General features: G+C 37.7%; 1 protein-coding gene across 5 annotated transcripts in view; it reads left to right on the forward strand.

The window, feature by feature from the left end:
• The window catches only part of ZNF131 (zinc finger protein 131), a 35834-nt gene extending 11644 nt beyond the window's left edge, over positions 1-24190 (forward strand). For 3 of the 5 annotated variants that reach the window (XM_045565911.1, XM_045565910.1, XM_045565909.1), the window contains 4 exons: positions 1698-1842; positions 12038-12723; positions 21600-21730; positions 22412-24190. In XM_045565911.1, the coding sequence (XP_045421867.1) occupies positions 1698-1842; positions 12038-12723; positions 21600-21730; positions 22412-23098 (1649 nt within the window). In that variant the 3' untranslated portion in view covers positions 23099-24190. Of the gene's footprint in view, positions 1-1697; positions 1843-12037; positions 12724-21599; positions 21731-22411 lie in introns of those variants that run through there. The other 2 variants (XM_045565912.1, XM_045565913.1) reach the window with 2 other exon arrangements.
• The last annotated feature ends 3628 nt before the right edge of the window (positions 24191-27818 follow it).

The raw sequence follows: 27818 nt of genomic DNA on the forward strand, positions 1-27818 counted from the left end.
CACAGGCAACAAAACAATGGACAAGGGGGACTACATCAAACTGAAAAGCTGCTTTATAGCAAACAAAAGAAGAGTGAAAAGGCAACCTAAGGAATGGGAGAAAATATTTGCAAACCAAATATCTAATAAGTGGTTAGTCCCCCCCAAAATATAAGAAATTCCCACAACTCATAATAAAAGCAAACACAAAACTACCGAATTAAATGTGCTAAGACCTTGAATAGATGTTTCTCCAAAGAAGAAATACAAATGGCCAACAAGTATATGAAAAAAATGTTCAACATCACTAGTCATCAGGGAAATGCAAATCAAAACCACAGTGAGGTATCATCTCACACCTGTCAGGATGGGTATTATCAAAAAAAAGACAAGTGGTGAGGATGTAGAAAAATTGGAATCCTTGTGCACTGTTCACAGGAATGGGCACAGCCATTATGGAAAACAGTATGGAGGTTCCTCAAAAAAATTAAAAGAAAGTGCCATATGATTCAGCAATCTCACTTCTGGGCATGTATCCAAAAGAACTGAAATCAGGAGCTCAAAGGTTTAGCACTCCAGTGTTAGTTGCAGCACTGTGCGTAGTAGCCAAGATGTGGGAACAACGTAAATGCCCATTGACAGATGACTAAAGAAAATACGGTATGCAGTGGAATACTGTTCAGTCTTTAAAAAGAAGAAAATTCTGCCGTATATGTGTGACAACATGGATGAACCTTGAGGACATTATGCTAATTGAAATGAGCTGGTCACAGACAAATACTTCATATTTCCACTTATCTGAGGAATCTAAAATAGTCAAATTAATGGAAACAGTGGACTAGGTTACCAGGGGCTGGGTAGGAAGAAATGGGAAGTTATTAATCAATGAGTATAAAGTTTCAGTCAAGCAAGATGAATAAACTCCAGAGGTCTGCTATACAACATTGTACCCATAGTCAATAACGCCCACTTAAAAATTTAAGAGGATAGATGTCATTAATTGTTCTTACTACAATAAAAAAAAATGGTTTCATTGAAGACATGGCATTAGAGTAGGACCTTTAAGGATGGCAGGATTTGTATAACAAGAGATAAAATGATTATGTATTCAAAAAAGAGGGTGTCAATAAAGGTAAGGAGCTATTAGTGCAGGGTTTGTTTGAGAAATAATATATAAGCAGGATAGTGGCCATGAAAGTTGAGATCTGCTAAGGAGTGTGTAACAGCTCACCTGCCAAATTAAAAATTTTTTTAATTTTACAAAAGGGAAATAATATATAATGTGTGTTTGATGTGGCTTAAAATTTGGAAAGGTAAACAGAAAAATAATGTGAAGGACTTTGAAATTAAAGGGGTACAGAATTTTATTTGCTAAGCTGTGGAAAGCCATTGAAGATTTTGGAGCTGAGTTGGGACAGCTGTAATATCCGTTGCAAGAAATGTAGGATGTCTGACATGTAGTAGTCAATTCACATATTTGAGTGATAGATCTTACTGTTCTGTAAGAGCCTCTGGAAATCTTTTGGAAAAATCTTAATTTGATAGGTAGTGTTGGCATTTGGCTACAGTATTATTATGTTGTTAATGAAAATTTTTCCAGCAAATAATTTTTTAAAAATGACAAATATTAATCAGGTGCCAAGCACTGGACTTTCTTTACTAAATGTTAATAAGATTTGAATCAATGTGAATTATGCTAATGTGTGTCTTCTTTACAGGTGTTAGTAAAATGGCCTTTCGTCATTTAATTGAGTTCACATATACAGCAAAATTAATGATACAAGGAGAAGAAGAAGCCAATGATGTATGGAAAGCAGCAGAGTTCCTACAAATGCTAGAAGCTATCAAAGCCCTTGAAGTCCGGTAATTACTTATTTTTTTAATGAGGTGCAATTAGTCATATTCAGTCATGTTCACTATGTTAGTCAAGAATTTATAGTATGTGTTATGCTGTACAGAACTTCCATTTTGAAATGTATATTTAAGGATCTAGAAAAATTCTTCTGGATACTACTTTCTCTTTCATTTGCATTTGATTTCTTGTATAAAACTGCTAAGATTAAGTTAGCATCTTCAGTATCTAATAAAATAAGGGAGTCTGGGCAGCTCTTTAAGGAGTTCTTTTGGATCCCTATAAACTGTTTTGTTGGGTTCAAGTTGTTAATGATTTGTACTGAGCCTTATTCTTCAAAGGGTTTGGCTTACAAAGATTAACATAGTACTGTGTAAAAATGAGTAAGGAAATTGGGAAGATAAATAGGCCAAGTGGGGATAAGGAGATAATCAGTCAAGTTAGAAATATGATAGCCAAAATGCATGCCATTTATGTCCATATACTTGCTAGATGGGCTAAATCTAGCCCTAGTTTGGAAACACCTGGTGCAAAGAAAAAAAAAGTATTTAGTTAACATTATTCATTGTTAAAAGATGAGAACAAATCAATTGCCAAAGAGCCATTCCTGGCATGAAAACACAAAATTTCTCCTAGAATGTAATAAGAAAACATTAAAGAATATAATGAACAAAGACCTTAACATCCTCACTTTAATGAGTAATGGCAGTGTAATATAGTGACTGAGAACAAGAGCTCTGCAATCAGCCTCCCTGGGTTAGTAGCCTATCTCTATGACTGTGTGGCCTTAATGAAGTTAACTCTCCTCTCAGCTTAGTGTCCTTATCTGTCAGATGGGGGTAATCATGGTACTTTGTAAATAGGACTATTTGTGAGCGTTAAATAATGCATGTTAAGTATTTAGCATGGTGTCTGCCACATAATACTCTAAATGTGAGCTATTGTTACCTCCTGTTACTGTTTTTTATGTTGTCTGTCAATGTAGATCATTGGCATGACACCAAAGCACAGTTTGGTAAAATCATTTTCACATGGGGGCAAAATTATTTAGTCCAACTCACTGTTATGTTTTAGTCAAAAGATAAAATTTAGAATAAGAAATAATTGAACTGTAATAGTCCATAAATACCATTAGTTTGATGACAGTTTAAGATTAAACTTTTCTGACAAGAGCATGGTGTGTATATATTCTTTGATGCTTAGCACCTGGCATGTAAGAGGTATTTAGGAAGCATTTGTGAATGGATAGGTGGATGCCAGTCACAACCAGATCAGTACTCTCCTGCAAAGAGGCCTGAACATGGATAGCAACATAGAGGTGTGTGCTGAGGACATGTACGTAATTAATTAGGCCATCTCTTTTCAAAAAGACTAAGAGGAATACATACGGATGGGGCAATATCAGATTTGTGGTTAAATCTTGGAAGAGAAGCTGCTGAAAAAATGTTCTGTGTGGCTCCTTTGCTGCTCATGGTAGTGAGTGGTATCTCACTGTGGAGAAAGTTCTTGGTAACAGAATACTGGAACATAATTCTGTAACAGTGGCCTAGGTCAGATTTGGGAGACATTTGAGTTCACATCTATAGTCTTTGGGAGATGAAGGTAAGAGCAAGTGAGTACAGTTGTTTTCCTAGGCCTATTTAGAACCTTTTAAAGGGTTTATTATAAGACTGAGATCCCTACAGCAATTACAACCGTCTTGGCTTTTCAGTATAAATAAAGTAGCATGTTGAAGTATGCTCTGAAGAGTTCCTTTGAAAACAGGAAGACAACAGTACTGCATATTGGCTGTTTATAATACAGTGTCTGAGCTTCTACAGGGATAGTTTCTGTTGACTTTTTTTTTCCTGTGTATGAGCTATACTCTACTGTTGCCTTGCATTTCTTATAATTCTTTGTTGAAAATCAAATATTTTAAATAATGTGTCAACTACTGGTATTTAGATGTGCCCTCTCTTCCTCCCAGCCTCCATCTCTCATACATGGTTTGTTGTTGTTTAGTGACTTTTCCAGGACTAAAAAGTCTGTATTCTCTGTGGCCGTTGAAGTTACTGCTCTCTTAGCTTACTGGACAGCTGATGTTTGGACAGAGGTTTCCTTAAATGTCTTGAACCAGTAAGTCTCCACACCTCTGTTGGAGAGCTCTCTGTATTGGGGCCTTAGCCACCTTGTATGCACAGAACCTCAAGGTCAGACAGATGAGAGCTTTGCTAAGGTCTTTCCTGGGCATGCACATAGCCCTGCACATGGTTCCCTGGAATATGTCAGAGCTTTTCAGAGCCCCTTATGAACATCTCATTTCCCCAGTTTTTTTCCTTTAAGCTTCTGTTTAGTTTCTTGGTAGTCCCAACTGGTAATGCCACTGCAATAGCTGCGATGATAAAACAGTCTCTGTTGATTGTTTTTACCATTGCCCCATGGTTAGGGCTATTTGAAAAGTGAGTTCTGAGTCAGATCAAGTATTTTTATCCTATTTTAAATCTTATCTTTTAATGAGGCAGTATGTGTAATGTGCTTATAACAGTGCCTGCCACATAATAATAATAATAATGATAATATGCATATGTTTTATTCATTGCTTGGAATGCCATCTCCCTGCTTATTCATTGGCAAAATCTTACTCATCTTTCTGGTCTCCATCAAGAGCCAGCCACCTGTTCTCTGAATCCTTTCTTGACTGCTCCAAGCAGATTGATTTTAGGTACTTATGTAATTCCATATTTTTGTTTTATCTTTTATATTCTCCATTAAAGCAATAATCATATTATTATTGTTCTTACATTTTCTCAGTAGACTTCAACCTCTTTGGGGTAGAGTTTATGTGCTTTTCATCTTTAGGAGGCATAGGTATTTGGGTGGGTTTGAAAAGCTACCTCTCAATAATATGTCTCTTGGACTACCCAGTTGCCAGGTTTGTCTCCTTTTCTTCTCTCACCAGCCTCTAAAGTCTCTTGCCTTGCCATTCATCTCTGAATACAAGCTGGCTTATCCCACTTTGCAAATCAAAAGCCTGGTAGCAGCACTTTTTGTTGTTCTTTAATTACTCCTGTTTGGGGCAGGGATCTGGGTTCACCAGGTCATACCCATAATTAAAACAAGCATAAGAAGGCTAGTTAAGAAGTAGTTTACAATTTACCTCTATCCTTGAAAAGAACAAAAAGGAACCATACTTTTTCATTGTAAGGTTTTTTTTTGTTTGTTTTTGTTTTTTGTCACTTTAACGTCTTTCAAATTAGGATGGCTCTTTAAAGTGAGTGGCCAGGCAATAGTCATGACAGTTTCAATTAGATTGTTGTTATTTGTGTTACTGATACCAGACAAGTTGAACTTGTCATTTAATAGTCTTCCAAATGATTAAACTGTGAGATGATAGTAAAGCAAAAAGTTATTGGTGGAATTGGAATTAGAGCATTCCAATGTGGAGCGTTAATTTCATATTAATGGAGCAAAAATTTGTCATCAGATGAATGAACACTCAAGCAACAACCAAGGGCTTTATAGGACCTTAGAAAGGATTTAGGAATAAAAATTACTTGTGCTTAAATTGACTGCATAAGGCAACTCTATATTGAGAAGATTATTATATAACTTAGAAGTGCAGAAAGTGCATAAGGTGCTCATCTCATATTTGCAGTATGGAATTATTTTTGGAATATAATATAAACTTTTTGAATGACACTAGGAAAAATACTAGAGCATCATTTTGCTTTGCTGGAATTACATCATTGTTTATTTAAAACTGTGTATGAGAAGGTTTCTGTTATTTGTTAGGAAATGGTACTTGCCTTACAGATTTTTCCTCCCCAGCCCATTCAGCTGTAATTTACATATAATACCATTCACCCATTTTAAATGTAGAGTTTGGGTTTTGATAATTGTATACAGTGGTGTAACCACCCCCACAATCAAGGTATAGGACCATTTTCATCACCTTAGATGGTTTTCACATGACTCTTTGCAGTTGATCCTAATCCCCAGCGCTAGGCAACCACTGATCTGATTTTTATCACTATAGTTTTACCTTATTTATAATGTCATATAAATGGACTTCTACAGTGTGTAGCCTTTCATATTTGATTTTTTTTCACTTAGCATTGTGTTTTAGAGATTTGTCCATGTAGTTGTAGGTGTTATTTTGTTCCTTTTCATTGCCAAGTAGTATACCATAGTATGGGTATGCCACAATAAATTTTTCTGTCTGATAGACATTTGGGTGGTTTTTCAGATTTTTGAGTATAACAGTAATGCCGCTGTTTACAAGTCTTTGAGTGGACATATACTTTTATATTTCTCTTAGTAAACATATAGAAGTGGGATAGAGCTGAGTTATATAGTGGGTATACATTTAACTTTGGAAAACAGTTTGGTAGTTTTTTATATTATTATTATTTTGCTTTGTGCTATATATATATATTTTTATTTCACAAAATTATAGGGGTACAAACATTTTGGTTACATGTTATGACTTTACCACATCCAAACCATGATTTGAAGTGTGCTTTTTACATTTAAATAGAGACGGTGTCTCACTTTTGCTCAGGCTGGTCTCAAACTCCTGAGCTCAAATAATCCACTAGCCTCGGCTTCCCAGAGTGCTAGGATTACACCGCACCCGGCCTCTCCAAAGTTTCTTAATGCCATTTTGTAATTCATTCCTCAATGCCATTTTGTAATTCATTCCTCTCTCCCTATCTCAGTCTTCATCCGTACATGATCTGTCACTATAGATTACTTTGCATTTTCTAGAATTTTACATACATACATACATATTTAATTATATGGCATATACTTGTCTAATTTCTTTCACTTACCATAATTATTTTGAAATTCAGATAGTATGTATTAATAGTTAATTCCTTTTTATTGCTGAGTAATATTCCATCATATGTATGTATCACAATTTGTTTATTCACTTGTTCATGGACACTTAGGTTGTTTCCAGGTTTTGCCTATTACAAATTAAGTGATTACAAACATTTGTGTACAAGTTTTTGGACATAATGCTTTCATTTCTCTCAGTAAATACCTAGGAGTGAAATAGGTGGCTTTTATGGTGGATATAGGTTTAATGCTTTGAGAAACTGCTAAACTTTTTTCAAAGTGGTTATGCCATTTTACATTTTTCATCTTAGCCATGTTGGTGGGTATATAATGATTTTAATTTGCATTTCCTTATTGACTGATAGTGTTGAGCATTTTTTTCATGTGGTTTTTTTTTTTTTTTGCCATCCATTTAAGTTCTTTGGCAAGGTGTCTATTCAAATATTTTACCCATTTTTTAAATGAGGTTATTGTCAAGAACGGTGAGGGATCTGAGATTTTATCCTGTTTACAAGCTAGTAAGTTAGCCAGATTCATGGATGCTAGCAGAAGATATGAGACTTATGAGTCAGAGAAAGGACTTGATTACTTATGGCATAGGAAGCAGCATGATAATACCATGTTTCTATCGGTTTTCCCTGCCTTCCCACCCTCCCCCAGGTCCCACAGGGGTGACACAGTGGTCTAGGTGTGTGCTGTGCTCACAGTGGTTTGCATCACAGTTGAGGAACCCTAAGCTTGAGGAAACCCAGATCTTTTATAATGGACTGCAAGCAACCTGCTGCTCATTATAATGAGCTGTCCCTAGAAGGGACATTATCTTTATTATACTTTGGTTGATAAATATACCTACCCACCACTCTGAAAGAAGATAGGTTCTATCTTCCAAAACTCTTTGCTATACAAACAACCTTGAAAACATGGTCCAAAATAAAAAGCTATCAGTGTCTTTGGAAGACATGCAGAAGCATGCAGGATCCATGGAGAGTTGTCTCCCAACAATATCCTTGTTTTTGTATTATCTTGGATTCTGGTGAATTTTCCCATAAGTACACTATTTCATTGGCCACTCTGATTAATCTGACCAGTAGGGCAGGAACCTAATCCACTCAGTTTTTCTCGTACTGGATTTATTTAAGGCTACTATCAACAGAACTTAAAGCAACAGGATGTGGCCACCCTGCAGTATGGACCTTAATCATGCACCCACCCTGCCAAGGTTCATCCTAGACTCAAACAATTGAACAAACCCCTAGAAAAACAGGTGGCTTTCTCCTTTAGTTTCTGTATTGACTTTTCCATGTAACCCTAGGCAGTCACCTAATTATAGCAAAATGTTTTAGCAATTGCACAAACTCTGCACTGGCCCACAGGGAGGAAGTCTAGGGCAAGTCTATCATCCATAATAAACCTGGCCAGTGATTTGAGGCTGACATGAATGCCCCCAGAGCCCAAGTGGTGTCATTGATAACATCGACTTAAGTCAGGCATAAATCTCATACCACTTTTTTAATTGGATGACTCGCATTTGTAGAGAAAGCTGCCTAACAGGGTGTGCATAAGTGAGTTATTCCTCCAGGAAGCTCCCCTTGAGAGTTTCTAGCCAAGAGTAGCCTTAGTTTAGATAGATCCCCGAAGTCGTCGAAGCCTCCCTTTCCGCTGTGAACCCAAACTCCGTCAGTTGAATGCAAGTGCTTCTTCTCCCCATGGAATCAGGTAGGGTGGTGAGTTGGACACCTGAATTCGACAGAGCCATGGGACGTGGTCCCTCCCCTTCCTGAGTTTTCCCCAGGATAATTGGATAAATATGTATTGCCTTCAGTCCTCCTTGGGAACAGGGAGAATTTGGCTCCCCTCGTAATTATCTTTCTCCTTAAAGCAACTGAAGTCAAGGTAGAAGGGAAAGAGTAGGGTAAAGGGGGAGGAGATGTGCAGGGAGAAAAGTGACTCTGTGCCGGTAAGCAGGATACATTTACTGCTGGTTTCAAGCAGCACAGAAGGAAACTGCATGTGGCTCAACTAAACCTCCAGTGTTTTCAGCCCACCCAGAGACCTCAGCATAAGGTCATCACTACTGACACCATCTATTGCAGCTTTGGCGAATCCTTGATTCAACAGCCCCCTCCTTATTGCTTTCCAGTTGGGGCTGTGAGGTTTATGCTTTTGACTTGACTCAGGCTTGACTTGTACAGTGTAACTAAGAGTACACCTTAATTCTGGATACTTACTTAATTCTGGGTATTGTCATGCTTTTGCCTGGTTTTAACATAAGGGTCAGGGGGCTTTTCAGCAGGCTTACCACAAGAATTTATATTACTTTGGGTTCTTTTCTCATTCCCCAGTGACTTATCTTCATCAGCATTGTAAACCCAATTAGACAAGAAGACTCTTACTAGTCAGTGCCTCACCTGTGATTTCCCATAGGAGTTTGTCCCAAGGACATCTCCCGAAGAGAGCCAAAGCACTCTTATAGCAGCCAGGACCCACTGCAAAAAATTCTTGAGACCTTTTACTGTCATCTCTAAATGGATCAAGGGTGGGCATGATAGACTGCAGGAGGGACTAGGCCCTAAGGTGGCACAGGTGTTGCCATTCTTCCTTGACAAGCATTATGTTGCCCCTTCATCTCCCATGTGGACCAGCCAAAGTTCTTTTGTTGTTGTTAGAAAGATAGGGTCTTGCTCCGTTGCCCAGCTTGGAGTACAGTGGTGTGATTATAGCTCACTGTAACCCTGAACTCCTGGGCTTAAGAGATCCTTCCCACCTCAGCCTCTCAGGTAGTATGACTACAGGCCTACAGGAATGCACCACCACACCCGGTTTATTTTTTTGTTTGTTTGTAGAGACAGGGTCTGTTGCCCAGGCTGGTCTGGAGCTCCTGGCCTCAAGCAATCCTCCCACCTTGGCCTCCCAAAGTGCTAGGATTATAGTCTGCTCCATGGTGCAGGCCCAAAGTTCTAATGACTCACCTGGTTTTTGTCCATAGCAATTGCAAATTTCTCTTCTTTCACACCCAATGTAGGTGTATGTCATTGTAACTTGTCTGTAAAGGTGTGGAACCTTCTATTCTCCGGCCCCTTCCCATCCCCAGTGAATCTTAGCATAGTTGTCACCATGGGGCAGATTTATGGCTACCTATCAGATTAGCAGGGACATCTCCCCTCCCCCACAGCAGAGTTCACAGTACCCAGGGCACTTTCTAGTAGCTGTCCATGAGCTTGCTACCCCAGTACTCATCCTGTAACTACCTTCCCAGTTTTTCTCCAATGATAGATGTTTTTGTTTCCTAAGGCTACCATACATAACAAAGTGCCACCAACTGAGTGGCTTAAAATGACAGAAATGTATTGTCTCTCAATTTTGGGGGCTAGAAGTCTGAAATCAAAATGTTTTTAGGCCCATGATCATTCCATAGACTCTAGGGGGGGCGGATTATTCTTGCCACTTGTAGCTTCTGGCAGGTCCAGGCGTCCCTTGCCTTATGGTAGCAGAATTCCAATCTCTACCTCCATCTTCACATTGCCATCTTCCCTCTGTCTTTATATGGCTTTCTCCTATCTGTGAATTTCCTCCTCATAGAAATATCAGTTGTATTGCATTAAAGCCCACCTTAATGACCTTATCTTAAGTCAATTGTGTCTGCAAAGACTTGTTTTCAAATAAGGTCACATTCACAGATACTAGGGGCCAAGACTTCAGCATATTTTTTCTTGAGGCACAATAAAACCCATAACAATAGACAAGAAAGTAATGGACCATTTATTGCCCCATTGACCATACAATTTGTTAAACAGATCCACCACCCGTTCCAGTGGGACTTCCCTGAAATCCTGTTAATTGCTCAGTGATGCCTTATCCTTTCTCTTCCAGACAGCCTTATCTTTTTTCAGCATCCTATTCTCAGTGCCAAAAATTGGCAAAAACTATGAAGGATCTGAGTTTTACTCTACTTGCAAGCCAACAAAGTTATCCTGCTACAGAGGCATGGGTGGTGGTGGAATATATAAGACTTCTGAGTCAGAAGGAAAGGGCTTTATTACTCTCTCCATAACAAGCAATACAAATTTTATATTTGTGCCAGTTTTCCCTTCCTTTCAAGTCCCATGGGGCTGACAGAGAGTGGCCCAAGTGACTGCTGTATATATGATTGATATATATCATAGCTGAAGTTTCTCCAGCTTCAGAAACCCAAATCTTTCATAATGGGCTACAAGCAAACCTGCCTACCTTTGCCCCATAGAGAGATGTTATCTTTGTTATATTGGACAGTAAATAAGCCTGATCTAAACAAATCTACCCTCTACTATACTATACTGCAAACATCCTTGAAAAGTCTGAAATAAAAATTTTCGGTTTACAAGATGTGCAGAAACTCAAGAGACTCATGGAAAACTGACTCCTAATAGTTGTCGTCTTTTATTTATTTAATTGTGAGACTTCTTCCTTTATTTTGAATATAAGACCTTTGACAGATACATGTCTGCAGATATTTTCTCCTGGGTGTGGCTTGCTTTTTTATTAACTGTATTTCAAAAGGCAGAAGTTTTTTATTTTGATGAAGTCAGTTTTATTACTTTTTGCTGTTATGGTTTCTGCTTTTTGTATGCTACTTAAGAAATTTTTAACCAGTGTCACTAAGATCTCCTTTTTCTAGAAATTTAATTTTTTTTAGTTCTTACATTTACATCCATGCTTCATTTTGAGTTAATTTTTTGTGTATGATGTAACGTAAGGGTTGAGGCTTATTTTTTCCATACAAGTATCAGTTGTTCTAGCACCACTGTTAAAAGATTATCTTTTCTTCATTGAATTACTTGGGAACTCTTTTTTCAAAAATCACTTAAGTCCTAGTGCAGTGACTCATGCCTGTAATCCCAGCACTTTGGAAAGCCAAGGCGGGAGGATTGCTTGAGGTCAGGAGTTCAAAACCAGCCTGGGCAACATAGTGAGACCCTGTCTCTACAAAAAAATACAAAATTAGCTGGCTGTGGTGATACTTGCGTATTGTCCCAGCTACTCAGGAGGCCGAGGCAGGAGGATGACCTGGAGTTTGAGGCTGCAATGAGCTATGATCACACCACTGTGTTCCAGTCTGGGTGACAGAGTGAGACCCTGTCTCTAGAAAAAATTAAGTAAAAAATCAGTTGATTGCATAAGTATAGGTCTATTTCTGGACTTTGTTCCATTAATCTTCATGTCCGTGCTTTCACCAATATGATTGTCTTAATTATTGTGGCTTTATAGTAAGTCTTGAAATCAGGTAGTATAAGACCTCTAATCTTGTTTCTGCCTGTTTATATAAATTTTATCATCAGTTTCTTCAAAAAAGCCTGCTAGGATTATGATCTTACAGATTTTTTTAAATCCATACATTATGTATTTCAGGAACAAAGAAAACTCAGCTCCATTAGAGGAAAATACCACAGGAAAAAGTGAGGCCAAAAAAAGGAAGATTGCAGAAACTTCAAATGTGATAACTGAGTCGTTGCCATCTGCAGAATCAGAACCTGTTGAAATTGAGGTAGAGATTGCCGAAGGCACAATCGAAGTGGAAGATGAAGGCATTGAAACGTTAGAGGAAGTGGCTACTGCCAAGCAGTCCATTAAGTACATACAGAGCACAGGTTCCTCTGATGATTCCGCTCTAGCACTGTTGGCAGATATTACCAGCAAGTACCGTCAAGGTGACAGAAAAGGGCAGATTAAAGAAGAAGATGGCTGTGCAGCTGACCCCACAAGCAAACAGGTAGAAGGTATTGAAATTGTGGAACTTCAGCTGTCACATGTGAAGGACTTGTTCCATTGTGAGAAATGTAACCGTTCATTTAAATTGTTTTACCATTTTAAGGAACACATGAAATCACACTCCACTGAGAGTTTCAAGTGTGAAATATGCAATAAAAGGTATCTTCGGGAGAGCGCATGGAAACAGCACCTAAATTGTTACCACCTTGAAGAAGGTGGAGTCAGTAAGAAGCAAAGAACTGGGAAAAAAATTCACATATGTCAGTACTGTGAGAAACAGTTTGACCATTTTGGACATTTTAAAGAGCATCTTCGAAAACATACAGGTAATTCACAAATACTTTATGTTAAAAGCATATTTTTTCCACATTCACTTCAAGTCTAAATATCTAAATCTTTGTTTTGAATAGTACCTGAGAAGGCATCTTCTGTATTTTCTAAGGCTAAATGCGCATTTTGTGGTATTAGTTTGTTGAAATATTAATGCTTCCAATGCAAATCAGTGTCAGCTTTGAAAGTAATTGTCATTCTTGTGCCTTACCAATTTTTATATTTTTCCAAGAAATACATAGAACAATTTGTGATTTATTTACTAAAGATCATAAATTATTAAATCCTAATTGTAGTGAAAGTGAGACTTTACTGTTCCTATTTTTACATTTCTCATGTTAACACATTGCATAGATTAAGTACATTTATAAACAATTTCTGACATGTGTATACTTTTTTTACACACAGTTATCTGCTTTGGCTCAGTAGATAGGTAGGCAATGTATGTCCATTTCTTTCTACCTCTTTAACAGCAAGCGTGTCAGAACTGGTGGACAGCCAGGAAGCTGAGGAGGGTAACATCTTTATATTTCTCCTGGGAGCCATCTGGGCATAAGGAAGCTGTCCCAGGAAGTCTACCTAAAGGCCTCTGGCCCTCATAATTCTGCATCCCCTATGCCTGGTTTTATCCATGTCAGAGTGTCCCTGACTTTGCTTCTGCTCTCTGAGCATTCTTTGCTATGTCTCCTGCACTGGAGCCAGGAGCTACCACCAATGACTTGAATCTTGGGTAGTCCCTAAATCCACTGTAACAAGGGTATAGACAGAGCAGTTACTATAGTGTGCTAAGTGTCAGGCTTCTGGGCACTTGTTCCCAAGTCCTTGTTACATGTGGTGGTAAAGGCTGTTTAGACTGTTAATATAGTAAATACAACATAGATATCCTGCCATGTTCAGAATCTTTCTTTTTGATGCTGGAGTTTGGAGACTTTCTGGTGAATTTTTTTTTTAATAGATTCCTCACTTGTCCAGAGTCATTTGCTATATACTACTTAAAATTGAGGAACCAGATAGATTCAGATAATGTTATCCCTCACTATCCAGACTTTTGCTGTCAATATTCTGGGACTGAATAAATATAAACAGTAGGGAATCTTGTGCTTAAGGCTCAGTATGGATTTCAAAGGCTTTAAGGTACTAGTTTGGGTAACTAATGCACATTTATGAAATCTTCTGGGAAAATGCTTTCTGATTTCAAACGTGTATATACACTTGACCCTTGAATAACACAGGTTTGAACTGCATGGATCCACTTACACATGGATTTTTTTTTTCAACCAAACACAGAACAAAATACAATTATTCTCAGGATGTGAAACCTGTGTATACAGAGGGTCGACTTTGTGTGCGTGCAGTTTTGCAGGGCCAGCTTTGAGTGTGTGGATTTTAGTATACTCAGGGGGTCCTAGAACCAGTGCCCCATGAATACCAAGGGATGACTGTACCTGTTTTATATTTGGAAACTGCCTATAGTTATAATTTTGGTTCTTAAAAATGAATATTCATTTATTTTAATGGTCTTTCGGTGAATGTTTTTTTGGGAACTAGATTAATTTTGCAAAAGGATTGCTATCCCAGCAGCACAGTAAATAAACATTCATGGGTAACTACCAAACTTTGATAGTGATTTCCAGTACTCCAACAGATTATCAGTAGCTTTTATATTATTTCCTAGGAATGTGAAAGTAGCAGCAGTTGTCTCTCTTATCCAAGACATTACCTAGTAACTCTTACCCATTTGAAAATAGGACAACACAGACCACTTTGGAAATTTTAAAATGTGCTTTTCAGGTCCTGTGCTTTTTATTTTGGATTGGACAACAGAATGTAGGATTAAAGTACACTGTGTTGTACATCTTTGTCCTTCCCATCAAAATGATGTGAGATTAAGGAACTTAATTAAGTAGTTGTCATAAATTATAGAACCATATGCCCATTGGAGGAACAGTTTAGCACATAAAGCAAACTGAACTTTCATGGTCTTTTAACTTAAATCAATTACTGTACTAGTAATTAGTGGCAAGATAATTGTAGATGTGATCAATGACTTAGTGAATTCAGTAAGAGCGTAAGTACAGGCATACCTTGGAAATATTGCAGATCTGTTTCAGATCACTGCAGTAAAGCTAATACTGCAATAAAACCAGTCACAAATTTTTTGGTTTCCCAATGTATATAAAAGTTATGTTTATGCTACACTGTGGTCTCTTTAGTGTGCAATAACATGTCTAAAAAAAAAGTACATACCTTAATTTAAAAGTATATTATTGCTAAAAATGCTAATGATCATCTGATCCTTCAGCAAGTCCTAATCTTTTTGCTGGTCGAGGGTCTTACCCTGACGTTGGTGGCTGCTGACTGATCAGGGTGGTGGTTTCTGAAGATAGTAGAAATTTTTGGGTGGCTGTGGCAGTTTCTTAAAATAAGACAGCAGTGAAGTTTGCAGCATTAGTTGACTCTTCCTTTCACGAAAGATTTCACTGTTATATGTGATGCTGTGATAGCATTTTACTTACAGAGCTTCTTTTAAAATTAAAGTCAGTCCTCTCAAACTCTGTTGCTACTTTATCAATGTAGTTTATGTAATATATTCTAAATTCTTTGTTGTCATTTCAACAATGTTTGCAGCATCTTCACTAGGAGTAGAGTCCATCTCGGGAAACTACTTTCTTTGCTCATCCATAACAAGCAACTTCTCATCTGTTCAAGTTTTGTCAGGAGATGCAGCAATTCAGTCATTTGTTCAGGCTCAGCTTCTAATTATAGATCTCTGACTATTTCTACTATATCTGCAGTTACTGCCTCCACTGAAGTCTGAAGTCTTGAACTTCTCAAAGTCATCCTTGAGGGTTGGAATCAACTTCTTCCAGATTCCTGTTAAGGTTGAAATTTTGACCATCTCCTATGAGTCACAAATGTTACTAATGGTATCTTGAATGGTGAATCCTTTCCAGAAGGCTTTCAATTTACTTTGCCCAGATCATCAAAGGAATCACTATCTGTGGCAGCTATAACCCTACAAAATACATTTCTTAAATAAGATTGAATGTCACAATTACTTCTTGAATGGCTGTGGAATGGATATTGTATTAGCAGGCACAAAAACAATATTAATATTTTTGTAAATCTCCATCAGAGCTCTTGGGTGACTTAGGTACATTGTAATATTTACTGAGCAGTAATAATATTACTGAGCCAGTAATATTTTGAAAAGAATCTGAGTGGTAGATATCAGCATGGGCTTAAAATATTGAGTAAACCATACTGTAAATAGATGTGCTTGTCATCTAGGCTTTGTTGTTCCATTTCTAGAATACAGGCAGCGTACATTTAGCATAATTCTTAACGACCCTAGGATTTTCAGAATGGTAAATGAGTATTGGCTTCAACTTAAAGTTACCAGCTGCATTAGCCCCTAACAAGAGGAATCAGCCTGTCCTTTGAAGCTTTGAAGCCAGTCATTGACTTCTCTTTAGTTAAAAGTCCTAGATGGCATCTTCTTCCAATAGAGTGTGTTTTGTCTACATTGAAAATCAGTTGTTTAGCCAACTTGAGCAGTCATCTTAGCTAGATCATGTGGATAACTTGCTGCAGCTTCTACATCAGCACTTGCTGCTTCACCTTGTACTTTTATATTCTGGAGACAGCTTCTTTCCTTGAACCTCATGAACCAACCTCAGCTGTCTTTATACTTTCTTTCTGCAGCTTCCTCACCTCTCTCAACCTTCATAGAATTGAAGAGAGTTAGGGCCTTACTCTGGATTAGGCTCTGGCTTGAGGGAATGTTGTGGTTGGTTTGATCTCTGCATACCACTAGCACTTTCTCCATGTCAGCAATAAGGCTGTTTTGCTTTCTTATCATTTGTGCGTTAGTGGGAATAGCACCTTTAATTTGAGAACTTTTTCTTTGCATTCACAACTTGGCTAACTGGCTCAACAGGCCTAGCTTTCAGTCTGTCTTGGCATTCAACATGCCTTTCTCATAGGCTTAATTAATCATTTCTAACTTTTGATTTAAAGTGAGAGATGTGCGATTTTTCCTTTCACTTGAACACTTAGAAGCCAGGTAGAGTTACTAATTGGCCTAATTTCAATATCATGGTGTCTTAGGGAATGAGGAGGTTGGAGAAGGAAAGAGAAGGGGGGAGTGGCTGGTCAGTAGAGCAGTCAGAGCACACATAGCATTTATTGGTTAGGTTCACTGTCTTTATGGATGTGGTTCATAGGGCCCCAAAACAATTGCAGGAGTAACATCAAAGATCACTGATCACAGATCATCATAACAGATATAACAATAATTAAATAGTTTGAAATATTATAAGAATTATGGGGACACAGACATGAAGTGAGCACATATTGTTGGAAAAATGGCACTGATAGACTTGCTTGACTCAGGGTTGTCACAAACCTTCAATTTGTTAAAAACAAAAGTGCAGTAAAGCTAAGCACAATAAAATGAGACATGCCTGTAAGCAGTTTTGTTTGTTTTTGAGACAGGGTCATGCTTTGTCACCCAGGATAGAATGCAATGGCTTAATCATAACTCACTGTAACCTCAAACTCCTGGGCTTTAGCAATCTTCCTGCCTCAGCCTTCCAAGTAGCTGGGACTACAGTAGCACGCCACGATGCCCACCTAATTTTTCTGGTTTTTGTAGAGACAGATCTCACTCTTGCTTAGGCTGGTCTTGAACTCCTAACCGTAAGCAGCCCTCTCACTTTGGCCTGCCAAAGTGCTAGGATTACAGATGTGAGCCACTGCACCCGCCCTATAAGCCATTTTAAATTATGTTTAAGTTAATCAAGGGTGGATCGTTTTTCCGTTATAGCAAACTAAATGTGAAGATAGAAGACAAACCTCTCCCATTTCCTACCTTCAAAACACATAACACCTTACTCAGTTTCATATTTTGATTGGTTTAATGGTTTGGTTTCTAATGTATTCTTAAAGCATGCTCTGTAATCTGTGGCACGATTTGCAGAATTTTAGCTGTTTTCTGTGCTTTGGATTTATTTTCTTTTCATTTAGAAAATAATAATGATAACGCTATCCTGGTAGGCCATGAATATAAAGCAGTTTAAGAGTCCCTGCCTTCAAGTAGCTCACAGTTGAGGGAGAGAAGCGGGCACAATCACAGTGTGACATGCTCAGTGCTGATAGAGAAAAGCAGAATGCTGTGGGAATGCCTGCCTGGGCCGCTTGCTTATGATGGAAGAGACCAGGATGATTCCTTAGTCTGTTCTCTGTTGCTTATAACAATACCTGAAACTAGGTAATTTATAAGGAATTTATTTCTTATGGAGGCTGAGAAATCCAGTGTCAAGGGGCCACATCTGGTGAGAGCCTTCTTGCTGGGGAGTCCCGAGGCAGCAGAGGCCTCATGACCCAGTCACTTTTAAAGGCCCCACCTCTCAGTGTTGCCACATTGGGGATTAAGCTTAAACATGAGTTTTCAAGGGGAAAAATGTTCAAACTGTAGCAGATGGCTTGCTAGGGGTTTTACCTTATGATGACCCTCAAAAGGAAAAGGAATTAGCCTGCAAGTGGGCATTCCAGGCAAAGGAAATCAAACATACACAGGCATAAAGGAATGAGAGGAAGCGAATTGTTCAGAGCACTGCTAGTAGTGCAGTGTGACCAAAGGGTTGGGTCCAGGTAGAAGAATGCCAGGAGATGGAGCCGAAGGAGTTGGAAGGGCTGACCATGAAGCACGCACCTAGGCATCATATGGAGAATCTACGAGTGGATTAAGGGGGAGAGAGAGGGAATAATGAGAGAATGAAGCTGAGATTATGTAGTTACTTTCATAAGTGCTGTAAATGAGTTTGGATTTTATCTTTGAAGACTCTGGGTCATTTTGAAGGAGTTTTAATAAGAGATCTGATCAGATTCATTTTCTAGAGAGAAGACTGGCAGGATGGATTGCAGTGGGGTGAAACCTGCCAACTCAGTGAGTTCTCTGTTGACGTCATCTATACCAGAATGGGGGGTCAGGTAAAGGCAGTGATAATGGAAAAGGGCTAGAGATTTGAGTAACATTAAGTAGGCAGAAGCAATAGGATTTGGTGATCAGTGAGGTGTGGGGGTAAAAGAGAAAGGTGACTCCCAGCTTTCTGATTTAGGTGGCTTACATGATTGGAGGTTTTTAACTTAGAACAATATAGAAAGATAAGCAATTGGGTGGGAGGGAAGATACTAGACACATTGACATACACCTGTGGGACACCTAGTGTGAAAGAAAACCTAGAGCTAACCTTTAAGCATGTTTTCAGATAGGTGCTTCCCTAGTTTCCAAGAGAGGTGGTGTGGAATCAGAAAGAATGTAGGTCCAGAAATCAGAATTCAGTTCCAACTCCAGTTCCAACATTTGAATTTGACTGGTCACTTAATCTTTGGGCATCTTTCCTTGTCTGTAAATAAGAATAATGATGCCTAATTTACAAGGTTATAACAAATAAGAAAATGGTGAAAGCACTTTGAAAACTAAACTGTCCACACATCTAAAATAGAATTAATATATTGGTATTTCTAAGTAGAAAAGGCTCAAGTGGCATATCATGAAAAACAACTCTTTCCTACTTAAGTAGATCTCTTCAGAAGCAACTGTTGCTATCATTTTTTGATTTATTGTTGCAGATATATTCCTTGCATTTCCAGGTAGCCATAGATACATGTGCATGAGTGCTTTTGAAAAACAGAAGCATGTGGTAGCACAGCATTGTGTCAATTATTTTATCTTGAAGTCTTTTTAAAAATATGAAACATTTATGAATATTTAAATTTTTTTTCTGTAGCTGCATGGTATTTCAGTGTATGGGTATACCATAATTACTCCTATGAATAGACATTTAGGTTGTTGCTAGGCTTTTGCTATTACAAACCATGCTGCAGTAAGCATCCTTATGCATGTATCTTTGTTCACATGTTCAAGTAATTTTATTTTTAAGAGCAGAATTGCAAGGTCAAAGAATGTACACATTTTAAATTTTGACAAACATTATCAAATTACTCTTCAAAGCAGTAGTGCCAATTTGTTTGTAGGATAAAACAACAGAACTTAACCATTTTATTTAGCAATATTGCCCAACATTTTTGGAGTAGAAAAGGAGTTTCTGTAGCACATTAATTCCAGGTAATTAGTTCTTCTCAAATTAATTTGTTGATAACATGAAAATTATACAAAACAAGCTCTAATTGTTTTGTCGGGGGGAAAAAATTCCATGTAATATGTTGCCCCATTTCTGACTTCTGTCTTATCTGGACCTCTTTCTATACGACTTGAATCACCTTGTCTTATACTCTAAGCACATTTCTACTTGCTCTAAAAAATCTTCCCTCCTGAAATCATTGCAGTCATTTCCTCCTGCTCCCTGGTTGCTGAGCACTGCTAGAGAAAATTCGTATCTCAGACCTTATGTTAGGCCCTTTGGTGTCTGATTTATCACTTTTCTTTTATTCTAGATAGAGGAAGAGATTTTTCTTTTCTTCGAGGCCAATTCTGGATCCCATGTCTTGATGTCTCCTCTAAGAGCATGTCCCTTCTATCATTCCCACTCTTCTTTCTCTACTGCCTCTTTCCCTCAGCAATTAAATAATAAATGTCTCTCCTGGCTTAAAGAACTCTCTTGTTTACTTGTTCCCCTCTAACCACCTCTACTCTTTACTTCCAGGCCTTCCTGGGGGAATTTCTGTACTGCCTGTTTCATTGACTTGCCTCTCACTCTCCCTCTTCTCACAGCAGTCTGGCTTCTGACCCCACCACACACCACTGACTACCGTAATTTCCCTTAGTTTTCTCTTTTTCTACTTCTGGCTGTTCTGTTTCTCTTTCCTTTGCTAGCTCATCTACCTGCTGTTTTAACTTGGTTTTCACTGGGTTCTGCCCTTGATTCTGTTATCACACATTATACTCTGAGAATTTTTCTCCAGAATGAAGGGTTGTTTTTTTGTTTTATTTATCCTAACCATTAGACAGCCAGGGACAAAATGAAGGTTTTTATTTTCACTTAAAATAACCCCTAATCTGTCATCAGTCCACCCTCTATTTGGCTTCAGAATTGTCTGTACAACTGTCTACAGAAATCTCTGCTCTGAACTCAATAGACACAAAACTGAATTTATACTCTTTCCTACACACCTCACCCCAAACCTGCTTGGACTCCTGTGTCCTGTGTTCTTTACCCTGGTTGGTATTCTAAGCCAGAGATCTGGGAGTCATGATTGATTCCTCCCTCCTTTCTCTTAATCCACCATGCTGTTTTAGCACTCCTGTGTCTCTGCCCAGAATAAACGTCCTTCTTTCTTCTTCTTCTCTCATTTCATTCCAGGCAGAATTGCCCTCCTCCTTTGTGCTGCCGCAGTACATATTCTTAGTGCTCTTCTACAGTGCATTGTATTTGTTTATTTTCATATATTTCATCTTTATACCCTATCCTTTGATAATGAAGTTTTTTTAAAAAAAGGACAGTTTATCTTTTTATCTTCATTACCTAGCACATAGTCCGGCACACAGTAAGTGTGCAAAAAATGCTTGTGGGAAGGGATAGTGATGCATTTCCCCCAAACAGATAATGATTGATTTTTTTTATCTAAGAGAAAATACACAATTTTTTAAGAAACGAAAAAACATAGAACAGAACTCGGATCTAAATTTTGTCAGAGAATAGATACAATTATAGTAATCACTAAATCTTATTTTTATGGCCACTTCTAGAAAGGTCTTAGATGTGGTGAAAATATCTGCATTATAAATTGTGATTCTGCCTCTTAAGAATGTGTACTATTAACCTAAAAGAAAAAAGTAATCTCTTAAAAAGTATTTGCTCTTGCTGTTTTTCTGAACTTGTCAATATATTTTTTTCTCTTCTAATAGGTGAGAAACCTTTTGAATGTCCAAATTGTCATGAACGATTTGCTAGAAATAGCACCCTTAAATGTCACCTCACTGCATGCCAAACTGGAGTGGGGGCAAAAAAGGGAAGAAAGAAGCTTTATGAATGCCAGGTACGTGCAGGTACATTCAGTCAGTCCTTAACAAAGGAATGTGCATGTGCAGTCATTAAAAATGAAGGGTAATAGAGCCTTAAGCAAAGCCTGATGGTTTCGAAAGAAATGAGAGTAAAGAACATTATTGTCTTGATTTTGTAAGGGGAATTGGTATAGTTTTTACCTAACCCTAGAAGATACCAATGTCAATAAAAATTACGTCCTAAATAACGGATACTCTGAAACTACAGTTAATCTTTGCCATGGAGCAATGCTTAGAATTTGGCGGCGGGGGTGGGGTGGGGGGCCGGAGGGGGGACTGAAGGAGGCAGACTAGCTGTAATTGAATTGTCTTCCATGATTAATGTATTAATATCTGAAATAATGTAATGGTTAGAAATGTTCATATTATGGGAGAAATTACAATGTTACTTTTTATTCCTAGAATTTATATGATGCTTAAATAATGAAGGCAATATTGAAATGTTTCCCAAAATCTATCTGTTAGTTATATAAGCTAAAAGACCAAATGAACCAAGGAATTATGAAATAGCTTGGACTAGATTATATTGCAAATACTATGTTCATAACATTTTCAGAATACAGTTTTTAATATTATCCTTACAGAGAATAAATGCATCTATATGTCCTTCAGTTTGAATATAATTATTATTTACATCATATGTTTGGTTATTTCAGGTCTGTAACAGTGTGTTTAACAGCTGGGACCAGTTCAAGGATCACTTGGTAATACACACTGGAGATAAACCCAACCATTGTACTTTATGTGACTTGTGGTTCATGCAAGGAAATGAATTAAGGAGGCATCTCAGTGATACTCACAATATTTCAGAGCGTCTAGTAACCGAAGAAGTTCTTTCAGTAGAAACACGTGTGCAGACTGAACCTGTGACATCAATGACTATTATAGAACAAGTTGGGAAGGTGCATGTGTTGCCATTGCTTCAGGTCCAGGTGGATTCAGCACAAGTAACTGTGGAACAAGTTCATCCAGATCTGCTCCAGGACAGCCAAGTGCACGATTCACATATAAGTGAACTTCCAGAGCAAGTCCAAGTAAGTTATCTAGAAGTTGGTCGAATTCAGACTGAAGAAGGTACTGAGGTACATGTGGAGGAGCTGCATGTTGAACGGGTAAATCAGATGCCAATGGAAGTACAAACTGAGCTTCTAGACACAGACTTGGATCAGGTGACCCCAGAAATCATGAACCAAGAGGAGAGAGAGCCTAGCCAAGCAGAGGCTGCTGAGGCTGCTGGGGAAGATCAGGAAAATGCTGAGGATTTAGAGACCAAGCCAACAGCGGATTCCCAAGTTGAAGAGGCAGGGGATGAAGACAGAACAGTTACGCCCGTTTTAGAATGAAATAACAAATGAATATATTTTTAAATTTACATGTTGAGTTTTTGAACTGATTACGGGCAGTGTGACTGTCCTTAAAGCTAACAGACAAGTGGACCAAAGTTAAACTTTATTTCCTGTTGTGCTGAACTGTTTATCAAAACAAACTGATTCTCCTCCCCCTACTTAATGCCACAGAGGAGGGATCTTTCCCATAAATGAAGGGGAGCTTTGAGGAGTATATTTCGGGAAACTTAAATGGATTATATTCTTATTACATAGTTGGGTACGAATGTATCTATTTTCATTGTGGTAAAGGTTCTCTCTTTTTTCTTTCCCAGGTCATGTCCTTCCTCAAATTTTTTCCATATTGTAAAATCAAACATAAAATCATTAGAATACAAGCTCATGTATTCTAATGCATGTTAGAAAATTGAATATATAGGAAACACAAGGCTGCATGAAGAAAAGTGCATTGTTACTGTGCAGTTGAATTTTGGCTTCTGGCTTTCTTTAGTTTGAGCAAACATTCTTGTTTACCCCAATAGTCACAGATACCATCTCTGTAATAGAAAGAGTGGTGGTGGCAAAACTTCTAGAATGTTTAAAAAAAAAATCCACACCCATGTGCCTTTTCAAAACCAACTAAACTATAAAGCATCTCTGGTTCTTTCAAGGTTTGTATTGTAAGGAGCAATGTAGACAATGCTGTATTACTTTATATTTTTGCTTATAATGACAGCCACCAATTTTTTTTCACTTAAGTTAGGTTGAGAAATTTCATTTAATGGCAGCTGAAGGGCCATTTTCAATTGGGAAAATTCATTTACATCTGTGGTAAACTTTATTTTGATGAAAAGTTGCACTAGTATTTTACCACCAGATGAAAAAAAGATAAGTATCATTTAAAATTAATGTATTTAAAATAAAGTACAGAGGAAAACATGTATATAATTATCAGGCTTTGTTTTGAATGGAATCTCCCCCCCCATCCTTAATGTAAAGATCTTGTGCTATAACTTTTAAAGCCATACAAATAAGAGTGCTAAACTGTGGACTTAAAAGTAGGTGTGTAAATATTTTTAATCAGTATTACTTGGAAAATAAAATATAACAGCAACATAAAATAAACCAATATGCTATTTTCTTTACCTGTTAAATATTGGGAAATATTTACATTTTTAAAGTAAACTTTAAAATTATATGTTCATGACTCTTTTTTTTTTTAATTACCAGTGTGAAAGTTGGTATCTGGTCAGAGATATTCTCTTGTGTCTTCACGTACCTGTATTAACATGACTAATTCATGAATTGAGAGATAAAATTCCCAATACCTCCAACCCCCAAAAATCAGCTCAAAAGAAAAGAAGTGGAACAAGTTAGTATTCTTTGTAGTTCTTACATGGTGGGCACAACAGCAAATGGAATTTATTTTTAGTAGAGCCTATTTAAACAAATACTTTGTCTACTTATTAGTGTGTTAAATTTAAAAGATCCATTTGATTAACCCCCTTTGGCAATCCTGATGTTAGGTGGTATTACATTTATGAAATATACTGAAGAGGATGGCTTCCCAGAATTGGAGAAGTGACAGATCTAAATATAACAGGAATAAGGAGGGTTGTGTTTTTAAGATCAAAATAAGTGTATGAACACTTCCAAGTCTGTTCTTTTTGGCAGTTGGATACCTACTGCAAAGCTTATTTATACAGTGTATTTTTTCTTTGAAGTTATAAAATATTGATAATAGAATTAAATTATATCACATTGAATTTTCAGCTTGCCTTAGGATGCCTATGGTCCTAAGTTGTAGGGGTTTTTTTAAAGCCCTAACAGATAGTAGTCTCAAATATGTAAATTGTTAGTTAATGGCTGGAGAATTTTAAATGCTGAAAATAACTCATGCTGTGCCCTTAAGCCAAAGTATGAAACAAGGTTTATTTTTAAACATATTCTTTCAAGAACTCTGACCACAAGGTAGAGATCAGAGGCAAAGGTACATCAAAGTGTTAAAATTAGCATTTGAGTTTTTATATGTGGCAAGTCCTTTCAAGACATATTTGAAGAACAATAGAGTTCATTTTCCTTTTCTCAAAAGATAGAAATATTAGTGTGCTCAGAATGTTAAAAAATTTGATTGCAAAAGGAGAGGGAAACTATACACTGGGATAAACCTTTTGTTGAGCACCACTTTGCAGTTTCTAAAGCACTTTACATATAACATAAAACCGCTATTAACAACTGATGTATATTTGTTCCTACAGTGTTCTCCCACTTTATTTCTACTGGGGTTTTAACCTAGGTCTACAGTATAATAGTTGGACAGTAGAGTGTACAACATTAATGATCACACAGAAATAAGTTCCATGTGCATCAGAGAATGGTAGGAGAGCCTCTTCTATCTCCGCTACTCCACTCTTCCCACAGTGATTCTCTGACACCAGTGTGACACTATTCAGAGTTAAAGCAAGTTAAATGCTCAGTACCACAAGATTGCCTCCACTTCAGACACCAGCCACAAATGAGGTCAATAGTCTACCCTCACTTCTGCCCAGCCAACTATTATACAAATTCAGGGTTCCCACAGTCCCCCACCCTCCAAGTTTGATAATGCACTAGAACAGCTCACAGAACTCAGGAAAGTAGTGTACTTACAGTTTTATTATAAAGCATACAATTCAGGAACGGCCAAATGGAAGAAATGTGTAAGATAAGATGGAGGGGTGCTGAGGAGGACAGCAGTTTCCATGCCTTCTGCCACCCTCCTAGCATGTTGATGCATTCAGCAACTCAGAAGCTCTCACTGAAATTTCTTAACTTAGGCTGATTAAATCCTTGCCCATTGGTAACTGAACTAAATCCCCAACCCCTCTCCTCTCCCTGAAGGTCTCAGATGGGCTGATAGTTGTAGCCCTCTAGTCATGGTTGGCTCCTCTGGTGACCCATCTCCATCCTGAAGCTATCTAGTGGCCCCCTCCCAATAAGTCACCTCAGTATAAACTGGTAACGTCAAACAGGACTTGTTAGGAATAACAAAAAGTCCTATCAAGAAATTCCAAGGGTTTTAGGAGCTCTGTGCTAGGAACCCAGAACAAAGACCAAATGCTTTGATTATACTATACCTACTATCTGAGATTGAAAAGAAAACTGAACCCTAATGTCAATGCATTTAAAAGCCAGAAATCGTTTGGCTACATACCAAACCACAAGGCTTTTATAGTCTTACTAGTTTAAAAACGCTGCCATCCTCATGTACTACTTACGAGTATTTTCATGGAACTTTTGTTTCTCCCACTACTTTCAACTTGGAATTAAACATTTTCGGATTAGAAGTGTCCATGAAAGTTCTTGCTCTGGACTGACCACCTATTTTATACTCTGAGTAAGCCAACTGGCTTAATAAGTCAAAAAGTGAGACCTAATGTAAATAGCCTTCAATCAAGTGGATTTTAATTCACATTTTGAATTTAATGTGAGTTGATTGTTTTAAGCAAGTGATCATATGTTCGTTAAGGGTTCACATGAAAATAGTGTTCTATAACTCTGACATGCAAAACACCTTAATAACTTTGAGTTCATTAGGTTAACATTGACTTTTTTATTAATTACATCAAGAGAGGGGGCCTAGGCTAAGTGTTTTTTATGTAGAATGTGCAGAGCTGTGCTATAGCTCTTACAGAATTTGTCATAAAGGATTCAAATGAGAAGCAGCAGGAATTAAACTATCAAACCCTCATCACCACCAGTTAATGAGATCCATTCTAGTTAGAGGCCTACACGTGTATTGCTTTAAAACCATAAATTCAGAGGCTATCATTATAAGAATATAATCTGAATTTACCTCTTAAAGCTGTACTCTGTGCCCTATAAATGTTACTGCATTAATTATATTGACATGGTAAGTTGGGAAGGCAGCATGTGAGTTCAGTATCCTTCTCTCCTTGTCTTTTTCCTATAATCCAGTATGATGCTGTAAATATGACCCTAAGAATTAGTCAACTGAAGCAATCCTCACCTTGATATTTGTACCAAAATGCAGCCTAGGAAAGAAAAAAATTTATTGTAACATAATAGCTGTCATTTATGAATCACTAACATACTGAGTACTTTACAGTTAGTTATCTCAGCAACCTCTTGAGGCTACTATGTTATTAGCTATCATTTATAAGTAAAAGAAACAGAAGAAGCTGAGAAACAACTGGTAAGGACCAGCTAGTAGTTGAGCTGGACTCCACAGATTACCTTTGATCACTAAAATACATTTACCTTTCTTTGAAATCTTTTATTATAGTTGACAGCGTTGGATTGCACAAAGCATAGAATGAACACGTATTTTCTTTTTGGAATCTCCACCAGCTCTTGATGGGTTAGAAATGGAGCAAACAAGAGATCAGAAAAGGCAGAAAGGTTGTCTTTTAATACCTTCTTATTCTGAGACTCTAGGCAACTTTAGCATGCCTCAGAATGGTTTTCCTACTTTAGCACGCATCAGAATCTTGTTAAAGCTAGTTGGGTATGATGGCCCACACCTGTAGTCCTGGCCACTCAGGAGGCTGAGACAAGAGGATGGCTTGAGCCCAGGAGTTCAAGGTTACAGTGAACTATGATCATACCACTGCACTCTAGCCTAGGTGACAAAGCGAGACCCCTGTCTCTAAAAATAAAAATGAATAAAGATAAATTTAAAAGTTTTTTAAAACCACACATTACTGGCCCCACACTCAGTTGCTGATTCAGTTGGTCT

This window comes from Lemur catta, chromosome 12 (assembly GCF_020740605.2).
Source record: "Lemur catta isolate mLemCat1 chromosome 12, mLemCat1.pri, whole genome shotgun sequence".
Lineage (NCBI taxonomy): Eukaryota > Metazoa > Chordata > Mammalia > Primates > Lemuridae > Lemur > Lemur catta.